This window comes from Lathyrus oleraceus, chromosome 7 (genome assembly GCF_024323335.1).
Source record: "Lathyrus oleraceus cultivar Zhongwan6 chromosome 7, CAAS_Psat_ZW6_1.0, whole genome shotgun sequence".
In the NCBI taxonomy this organism is placed as follows: Eukaryota; Viridiplantae; Streptophyta; class Magnoliopsida; order Fabales; family Fabaceae; genus Lathyrus; species Lathyrus oleraceus.
Genome location: NC_066585.1, coordinates 457,552,061 through 457,562,699, shown reverse-complemented (window position 1 = coordinate 457,562,699; position 10,639 = coordinate 457,552,061). Strand labels below are relative to the sequence as shown.

The 10,639-nt window shown below is 35.4% G+C and overlaps 1 protein-coding gene across 3 annotated transcripts; it reads right to left on the bottom strand.

Annotated features, from left to right (window-relative positions):
- Positions 1–2,790: 2,790 nt before the first annotated feature.
- On the bottom strand, positions 2,791–6,960 carry LOC127100541 (uncharacterized). Of its 3 annotated transcripts, none has more exons than XM_051037758.1 (5): positions 5,916–6,960; positions 5,082–5,804; positions 4,397–4,699; positions 4,158–4,249; positions 2,791–3,841 (listed from the first exon to the last, which is right to left on the bottom strand). In XM_051037758.1, the coding sequence occupies exons 1-5, from the start codon at positions 6,012–6,014 to the stop codon at positions 2,971–2,973; spliced, it is 2,088 nt and encodes a 695-aa protein (XP_050893715.1). In that variant the 5' UTR covers positions 6,015–6,960; the 3' UTR covers positions 2,791–2,970. The 3 variants fall into 3 exon arrangements, with proteins under 3 accessions (XP_050893715.1, XP_050893716.1, XP_050893714.1); XM_051037759.1 differs by having other exon boundaries at positions 5,891–6,952; XM_051037757.1 differs by having other exon boundaries at positions 5,082–6,960.
- Positions 6,961–10,639: the final 3,679 nt, after the last annotated feature.

Here is a 10,639-nt window from a genome sequence, read left to right as displayed (position 1 = left end):
AGTGATGTGTTGCTAGATACCGCTCACTGTTTATTATGTTAAATGCGTGATTTAATATAATTGCCAACGTCGCGAAAACCTTTAGGGTCACACACAAAGGACGGATTGATGAGAGATAGAGTAACTAAGGAACACCGTAAGGTACAGTGCACTTAAGTGGGAGACGAAATATGGTAAGGTACCAAATACTTAAGTGATTTTGGGCATATTACAAGATATGGGCCAAAATACACTTAAGTGGGCTTTTTAGCTTGAAGCCCACACAAGTGGTTCTATAAATAGAACCCCTTGGGTAGAAGCATTGTCACTCCAATCCACTCAGACAGAAATTCAAGTAGAGACTTGGAATTTTGTTTCCCTCTTTCTCTCACTCAAAGCCTTCATTCATAACAGCTAGCACTACGATTGAAGGAATCTCGTTCGTGTGGACTGAGTAGAGACGTTGTCATCGTTCAACGTTCGTGATCGCCCCGTGGATCTGTATCAAAGGTTTTGATCATTATCAGAGATCTGCACCAAAGGTTTGAATCGCCACAAGAGGTAACGATTCTATCACTGATCATGCCCATTCTTAAGGATCACTAAATGGAGAAATTTTTAAATTCCGCTGCGCCTTGGATGACCATTCTCCAACATTTCTAAGTTTAAGAGTGAACTTATGAAAGAATTTGAGATGATCGACCTTGGCCTCATGGCATACTTCCTTGACATTGAGTTCCACAAATCCAAAAGGGGACTACTCATGCACCAAAGAAGGTATGCACTTGAGATATTGAAGAAGTTTGAAATGGATCATTGTAATGTTGTCATTACTTTGGCTGAATCGAGGCTACATTTGTCGAAGAATGAGGATGAGCAAGATGTTGATCCAACTCAGTATAAGAGGATGACTGGATCCTTGCGTTATTTGTGCAATACGCAACCGAACTTGACATTTAGTGTCGGTATTGTGAGTAGATTCACGGGAAGACCGAAGGTATCTCACTTGGCAACAATCAAGAGGATCCTAAGATATGTCAAAGGTTTTGTTGGCTACGGAGTTCTCTATCCCGCAGCAGATACGGACAAAAAATGTAATTTGCTCAATTTTACTGATTCCAATTGGTGCGGAGATAAAGGTAATCAAAAGTCTACAGTTGGATACATCTTTATATTTGGCGGAACACCAATCTCATGGTGTTCGAAGAAGGAACCGATAATTGCACTCTCGTCTTGTGAGACTGAGTATATTGTCGTTTCGTTATGTGTGTGCCAAACCGTGTGGCTTGTGAATTTATGGAGGAGTTGGACAATAATGACGGTGAGGTTGTCACACTCCTAATTAGTAATGTTTCTGTCACTAATCTTACTAAGAACTCAATTTCACATGGCAGGAGCAAGCACATTGAGATGATGTTTCACTACTTGAGAGAGCTTGTTAGCGAAGGAAATTTAAGATTGGAATATTGTAAAAGTGAAGACCAAATGACTGATTTGTTGACTAAGGGAGTCATAAATGATGTATTCTAGAGGTTTAAGATGAACTTAGACATGGAAGACTTTGATTACTTAAATTAAGGTGATATGTTAAAAATGTTTTTAGTAATTCAAGTGTTGTAACCAGTTAACACAGGGTGTAACCGGTTACAGCAAGGCCAAAGTCACATATGAACTGAAGAAATAAGAAAAATATCGCAGTTGTAACCGATTAACATCTGCATGTAACCGGTTACCACTAAAATGAGAATTTATTTTGTAGCAGCTGTATCGGTTACAGGTTTGGTGTAACCGGACAGAGACCCGAGTTTTCTATTTTTTCTATTATGTAATTGTATGAATTGTGTCTCAATCACTCTATAACACTTGTATAAATGCCTTGGAGGAATCCTCATCCTTTGTTAATGAATATGAATGAAAATACTCTCCTCACCCTCAATTCTCTCACCCTCAATTCTCTCTCTCTCTCTCTCACCCCCTCTCTCTCTCTCTCTCTCTCTCTCTCTCTCTCTCTCTCTCCCTCTCTCTCTCAATTTTCCTCCTTCCCTCTTCACACTCCAATTTTTCCATTATTCACCAATCTTGTGATTCCAAATTCTAACATCTTATTCTTCACCCTTTATTTGAATGAATCAATCACACCTTGATTGAAAGATAATTCTACTTTACACATAGATTTGAAGAAATGAAAAGAAAAGATAAATTCAGGTTTGGAAGAATATAAAATTTTGGAGGAAGAAGAAGGTATTGTATTATGCAACTACACTAAATTGTATTACAAAAGTGATTACAAAGTGATGAGTTTCCTTTTATTTATAGTGAGATTACTTACACTCCAAGTAATTTCAAAATAACTAACTCAACTGTTACACGAAAATACTAAGTTTAACTCTTTTGAATTCTAGCTCATTCCACTCTGTTGAATATACTTATTCTTAGACTCTATCGAAGTAATCTTCTTCGACAACGACGTTGTCAAATACAATTTTACTTAACACAAAAGATTACATATTTAACACACTTTATATTAGACAATGAAGATATTTAACCGTGATCAAAGTAAGTTGTTATATTTGCAAATGTCTCGAAATAATGTGATGTTGCAACTATTGGATTATGAAGGGGGTTTGAGGATCATTACATTATATCATGAGATTATAATCTATTCAAGTTAGATATAGATGAATTTCAATTTTATGTTTTTTAGTTAATTTTTATGATGTAGATGTAAGTTCTGTTATGCAGATCTAAGCAGGATTTTGATGATGCTGAATTTCTTAATTTAATTTATTTAACTTAAAGAGAAACACTCAATAACAGGAATTACAACAGAGTTGTTTCAATTTGTATAAATGTCATATATTATTGAAAAAACTGTACAAATATCATCAAATAAAACAATAACTTTGTAAAAGAAAAAGAAAACAAAATCCTCACTTTGACATTTGCTACTTCCCTATATAAATAATAAGCACTCCATCATAGATTCATATATCACTTTTTCCCTTTAATCTCCAATGACTGTGATTGTGGATCACAAGTAAGTGCAGCAGCAGCAGATTCAACATGTGTCAGAAGATATTCATATATCTTCTTCCTTAATCTATCAATTGTCTCTACCGGTATCTGGCACGATTCTTCCTCGTTCTTGCTCGATCCTATGTCGTCCAACCAATCGTTTACGCTTTTTAGTTGAGTTAGCATGCCTGCTATCTGACCATTGTTTGACAAACCAATGTCTCCATCACTGTCCAAGAATTTCTCAACAAACAACAAAAACCAATCTCGCGACCGCAGTTGTAGCGTGTCAGCTAAGTTAACCGCCTCGTCAAGTCCATTTCCTCTGATCCAATCTGGAAGAGGTTGGACCAGTTGCTTTTTTCCATTTGTTAATCCGTCACTTTGTTTGCGTGGCGTTCCTGGTAAGGCTGGTTTGGAATTACTTACTGTCAGACGGTTTTTTCCTTGAGATTTTGATGAAGCGTCTTCTCTTGAATTTTCTAGGACTAAAACCGGTTTACTTCCGAGAACACTCTTTTGATTTTGAGAATTACTTGTACTTGAAACTTGAAGCTTAGATGATCGAGGCTCTCGGTTATAAACAGTAAAGGATGATAGATTGGTGGATAAGGCAGCTTGGACCCAAGAAGCTGCAAGTTTTTGTCTATCTGATTTGAGTTTTAATTCTTCTTCTGTCGTGATTATTTCGTTGTCTGGAGATGAAGACGAACCTTCTGGAATGGTTTTAGAAAGGGAATCAGCAATCATCCGTGCGCTGTCCAGGCTAGCGTGAAGAGTTAAAAACTGATCGATTGTACGCTGCGGGTTAAGTTCTTTGGCAGAATTACTTAGCTCTGCATATACACTGCAAGAAATATACCAAAAGTGTCACAAATAGATCAAGTAGTGGCAGAGGAAGATGGTAAAACTTATATGGTTATATATCTAATGTGCGGTTACATTCATTTACTTCTATTTCCTCAAATAATCACTAGTCACGACGTGTCAATCTCAGTATTGTGTCGAAAAGTGCTAATCACATATTTCATCAATAGTATCTATCAACATTATTTCATTGGTATCGGTATAAATCACATTGTTTTGTGACGTGAGGAAGTCCAAAATCTCAACCAGATTGAGAAACACGGATCCGAAGCTATTCGCATTAGGTATATTCATACCTAAGACATTGCAGCAAACTCTCAGCTGCAGCAGCTTCTTGCATAGCTTCTGTTGCTGCCATCAGTGCTGTATCTCTGTGCTTCATTACTTCCTGTCAAGATGTGAAAAAATAATTTAACAAAACATTCATCGAATCGGTCAATTATGAGTAGCAATGGAGTACTAATGATTCAGCTAAAAGTCAAATAAGCTAAAACCGGAAAAAAAGAGTTATAAGGCAATATGTATAGTTATATACCCTCCCAAGCTTCGCAACAGATGAAGGGAGTGAAGTCCATTGAACACTTGCATCAGTCACTTTTTTGCTATTTATCGAAACTTTGACCATGTTTCCAGGAAATCCAGCTTCTGATGATTTCTTTCCGAAAGAGTTCCTTGGTTTACTCGACTTTTCGTGTTCTTCCATAGTTCCATCACCAATAACTTTCTTTATAGATTTTTTAATTTTGTTCTCTTCCTTAGAGGACTTGGTTGGTGTTTGCGTCTTACTCTCGTAATCTTTAGAAGAAAACTTCTCACTTGATGTACTTTTCCTAGGAGTCTGAAACACCATAAAGTAAATCTTGTTAAACATAATTGTTCGATTCACTCGAAAGGCAAAGGCTTGTTCGGATAAACAGTTTAATTAAGCGCTTATAGCATAAACATTTTTCATATAAGTGCTGATGTATAGGCTATTTCTGTAACAAGATACAATAAAATCAAATTGTTTTCATGTAAACTATAACTTGTTTTCATAAGTTATTCTAGAAAGCTTACAGAAATAAGCTGAAAACAACTTATTGACATAAGCTCTACTAAACAGTCTCACAAACCATGATCAGTAGTTAAGTTAAAATAAATCTATCCAAACAGGCTCAAATTGTGAATCAAGCTTAAAATAAATCAATCCAAACAGGCTCAAATTGTGAATCAAACTTAACTGTGCTACGAAAATCAGGCTTAGAATCAAACTTAGAAGAAGCCCTTGATTTGGAAGTCTCTTTACTCTTAACTTCCATGTTCCCTTCCCAGCTTTTCCGCAGCGCCTTAGCACCAAACTCAATTCCTTGTACCAAATTTCTTATCGAGTTTCCAACCGCAATTCTCTTCCCGAGGGGACTAACGCCGCGAACACCCTTTCCCGTCTCAACCACTCCCACTTTCGTAATCAACCTATCCACTCCATTGATATTTGCTTGATTCTTTACTCCATTAGAAAACTTCTCAAAAGAACTAGGCAAAGAATAGCAACTAGTAGGCGAAGAAGGAACCGTAGTCCTTGAATTCAATGACTTCAATCTTGCTAACTTTTCCCTCTTCACAAAATCAACAACAGAATCTTTTGGTGTCTGAGTTTTACATCTACCAAAAACCATTGATTTCTTATCTAACTGTTCTTGATGATTCGCCAAAACTTTCATTGGGGACTTTGAACAAACACCATTCTTCTTAACCTTAACCTCAACCTCAACCTCAACCTCAGCACCATTGCTAAGAAAACCAAGTGAATTAGTTGCAACAATATCTTCAGGATTCCCAACACAAGCATGTCTACCAGGAACAGGCCTAACACCACGAAGAATCGGAACAGGCGAAGCGGCTTCTAACCGATCAACAAAAACAAACTGTCCTAATTGAATCTTATCACTAAGGATTAGATCATCCTGTTCATCAGGAAGAGAAACATAAGTAGCATGTGATGAATCAGAAACCTTAACATAAAAGCCTTGATTTGTAAACAAATCTCCACCTGCCAATGCTGGAACAATACTCACAACTTGTAAAAGGGATGATCTATGTTCACCACCAACTTTTATGTCTGTGTTCATATGCTGCATTAACTTCAGAAGCACCCCAGGAACTAGATTTGCCATTTTTTGTTCTTTTGGTAGATTCAATATGCATTACTCTTCTAATACTCAAATGGGATTTCCAAGATTGAAAAAAAAAATGATTTTTTTTTATAGCTTTTCCTTCAAGAGTCAAGACCCAGTTGAAGAAAGAAAAATGGAAAAGTTAAGTTCTTTTCCTAGAAACTGATGGAATACCAAATCTGAATTGAAGAAATAAATGTGTTGTCTATAGAAAGAGATCAAAATTATGAAAGAAAAAAAATTGTAAAATTTGGTAGCTAACAAGAACAGTTAATAATAAGACAAGAATGAGTATAAAAAATAATTTCTGAAGCAAGAGAATGAAGAGATTTAATTTTATAGTATGGTTTTTGTATTAGTGGGTTGTAGTACAAGTATGACATGAGAAAGAGAATCTTCTCACCATTCTAAAAACACAAGCTAGAGTATAATAATCATGGATCCATTGACAATTATGTGAAGCCTATAAAATGGAAAAGTTATTCTCCTTTGAAATTGATTTTGAGGTTGGTGTTTCTTCTACTTCAATCATTACAAGACTTTTAATCCATCTATCACAGTGTCTGAGTCTGACATGTATCACTAATATGACGGCGTGTCTGGTATCTGAGATGTATCACTAATATGGCGTGTCTGGTGTATGATACCTATTAGCGTCTGTGTTATATCTGATTTGCACAAGAAGTAAAAATGAGGTGAAAACATGTGATTTGTTTATGAAAGAAAATTGGTAAGGCATAACTGGCAGCATTAATCTTATTGTATGATTGATAAGAAAAGAGCTGTCAGTGTCTGAAAAACACATCTAAACACACATGCACTTAAATTTGGTACAAAAATGTGGAACCTGAAACCTGTCCCACACTCATTCCTGAAACATACAGAAAATAGGAGAGCTTAGTATAGAGAATGAAGATCAGAAAAGAAATTGAATCAAAAAGGGTATGGCAAATACTGAAGGAGAATATGTGCAGAGTTTAGTAATTATTGGATTTTTTTAATGATGTTTTTATTTTGTTTTGGATTATGAGGTGGGGATTTATTAAAAGAAATTGTGTTTTTTTTTAATGATCTAGATAGGTGTGAATGAATGAATGGAAAAGGTGCATGCATGTGCAGGGTAATGGTGCAGGGTAGTGGTGTGTCGGTTGGAATAAAAAAGTCGCATTACTTTATTTATATTTAAGATCAAATACCTCAATCATTAATAAAATAAATTGTGTACTATATAGCATGGATTAGTTTTTTAATAAAAGTTGATAATCATGATTTTATTCTAACAATAAAATAGTAACTTGGGTAAAGGCAATATTGAATTTTTTACCTAAGATTATGAGTGATGTTATTTGAATACTTAAATACATTATAAAGATATATTATTTATAATTAACTGATGTAATAGAAGGAGAGTGAAAATAATAAATAAAAAAAGGTACCGTATATCAAACTGTATAAAAATATGACACCTAAAAGATCTTAATATCATTTCTCTAAAATTATTATTACTGTATAGTTGAACTATTATATTTTAAGAGATTAATTATTATACACTGTTCGTGTAAAAAATTTACATTGTCATTGCATCACAATCATTCGTTTGTATTATTTTTTAAATGTTTAAAATAAAAGTTAAATCTTTCAAATATATCAATGATTGTGATTAAATGATAGTGTAAAAAAATTTTACACGGTCAGTGTATATCAATTAAATTTATATTTTAATAAAGATAGGTTATTCAATTTTCTTTTAAATAATTATATTTTTAAAAAATAATATTAAAATAACTACTATTTTAAAATATTATTATTTACTAATATAATCACTTTTTCAAAAAAGTATGAATCAATATGCTATTTGCATTGACGTCTGAAATGATTCAATTGAACAAATGTGTCATTTGTAATGGCACATGCATGTCTATTTCGTCACTAGGAGTGACGCATGTATGTCTTATGCATTGCATGACGCATGCATAATCCACTCAGTGGATGCGCTAATGCACGTGGCTACTGCTCATTTGCACGTCTATAAATACAACATCATCCTCTGATATTTTTCACACATCTTTTTACTATCTCCTTCCATTTTTCTTTAAAATGTCTTCATATATGTGTTCTTATATTCACAAGAGAAATATCGATTTAATTTTTTTGGCAATGCAGTCTCCGATGAAGATTCGACTTTGGAATATAGATATGTTCGAACATCTTAACAGGACCTTGAACCGTTGGTTAGATAGAGAAATTGCAGAGGATGAAAAGATCAAAAGAATTCAAAGATTTGATACCACATTCAACCAAAATGGAGAAGTTCGTTTCTGGGTGAATAAAACTGACAAAGATATTCACATGATGATGTATAGTTCTCACAAAATTATTTTGATGATTGTAATCGCATAGTTATGTTGTTTATTTGTTGTATTTGTTTGTGATGTTATTTAATTGTTGTAGTTGTTTGTGTTGTTGTTTAATTATTGTTTAATTATTATTTAAATTATTGTTTAATCGTTGTTTTCAAGTTATTGTAACTGAATCTTATGATATTTATGAAATGAATGTTGTTTTTAATCTAAAGCAAAAGGGTTACAATTAAAATTATGTTATTGTGTTTGGTCCAACACTGGGATATTTTGTACGATTATGACTGGGTTTGCGACATGAACTACATAATTTCACCATTTTGTTTGTTGTATCCATTTCGGTTCGAATACGGATGTCGTTTGGGCGATCCTTTTTCTTTCTTCGCATTATTTCATTGTGTCAGAGTATGCCCCCTTGATATGCAAGCCAATAATCCTCTTTTGCTACCACCGAAAAGCTAATTTTGTAAACATTGTATAGGTTTATGACATCGTAAATGGAGGATAGTAAGTTTGAAAGATCATGTCAAACCTTTGAACATGCCACTGTGACATGGGAGCAGGGCATACGAAAGACTTGGAAATTTCCGCATTCGCACCAACCTCTATCTAGTTCCACTCGATAGTGTCCCTTCGACATGCCTTCATTGTGATCCATTAACTTAACAACATTGTACCAACCTTTAGTACGGTCAAACACTATGACGACATGTGTGTTAGCTTTGGGAGCTTCCTCTTTAATGAGTTTCATTGAAGCATCACTGAACAACTGCCCAGATTGTAACACTGAACTCCATTTGGAACGTCTGATCTCAAAAAGCGCTCATAGCCTAAATAGGTTGCTCGCACTAAAGCGGTTATTGGTAGGTTTCAAATGCCTTTGAAGACAGATTTTATTGATTCCACGATATTTGTTGTCATGTGGCCCCATCATTGACCGTTGTCGTATGCCCTAGTCCACTTCTCCAATGAAATATCCTCTAATCAAGTCAATTTCTTATACAGTTTATCTAGAGGTCGTATCTAGGTCTTGACCATTAGGTTAACAACGATGACAATGTAATTTGGACAACAAAAACATCAATCATCTGGTTCACTATTATGGAGATGCACCAGAGTGACCGTGTGAAACTGCAGTTCGACATGCAACAACAAATTCAAGAACCTCTGATGTGTTTGGAAGATTGACATCAACAAAGAATCGATGGTCAATGGGATTATTCCGATTTGAGAGACTTCGCTAAAGATATGTGTCGTCATTGGAGGAATCGACGTCAGCACATCTTAAACGAACCAATCATACATGGTGCTAGACCAACTCAATATTATATGGCTTGGTTTAGGTCGGTTACAATGCCACGGTTTGTGTTTGAGCCAAGGTATTTGATTTATCCACGCCAACGAGCTTCGTCGTCACATGTCCAACAATAAATACCCTCCCAACAACCAACCTCACACCATTATCAAACTCAAGAACAATGTCAACCTACCCAAACCCAACGACTAACATCACACCATCATCATACCATATACACCCAACCACCAAACACCCAACCTCGCAACCAATTCGTATCGCACACCTAAACTCAAAACCAGGAACCAAACCCTTACCACCAACAATCATACACAGCCACCACATCTGTCTATAACTCCGATGATTCATACGATTCCACCTCATCCCACCATAGCCCCCCCACCAAAGAACACCTAAATATCCCACCGCCACAACACCCAACCATTGTTTGACTTTCTTACACCACATGGACCATTGCTTTGTTTCCAAAATGATTCAATGTCCCAATTCGGGCAACCATGTCGTCCACAAACAACCCACCCACAACGGCCCCACTACGACAACATGGACACCGAACTTAATTACGACAACACTGTTGGCGGCAACCACCCTATCCATTAGGGAGAAACAATGACAAACTTGTCAAATACCGTGGACCTTCCATAAGACCTTCACACTAGCCACTTATTTACCGTCAAATTTGGTAAACAAGCAATAGTCTTCCAAAATTCAAAAACACTTTGGTTACTCACAGGATCGACTAGATTGATCATATGACATGTGCTCTTGTTAATCTAAGTTTTGTAAAAGATGAACATTTCGACAATGTTCTTGGTTTGAAACAACTTTCGCAGTTTAAGAATAAATGCAAAAATGTAAAGGTACAATGTAAAGAATGCTTCAAATTAAACTTGTAATGAAGATAAATAGCGAAAATGTAAATGATTTTATGAAAATACAAAAGTATGGTG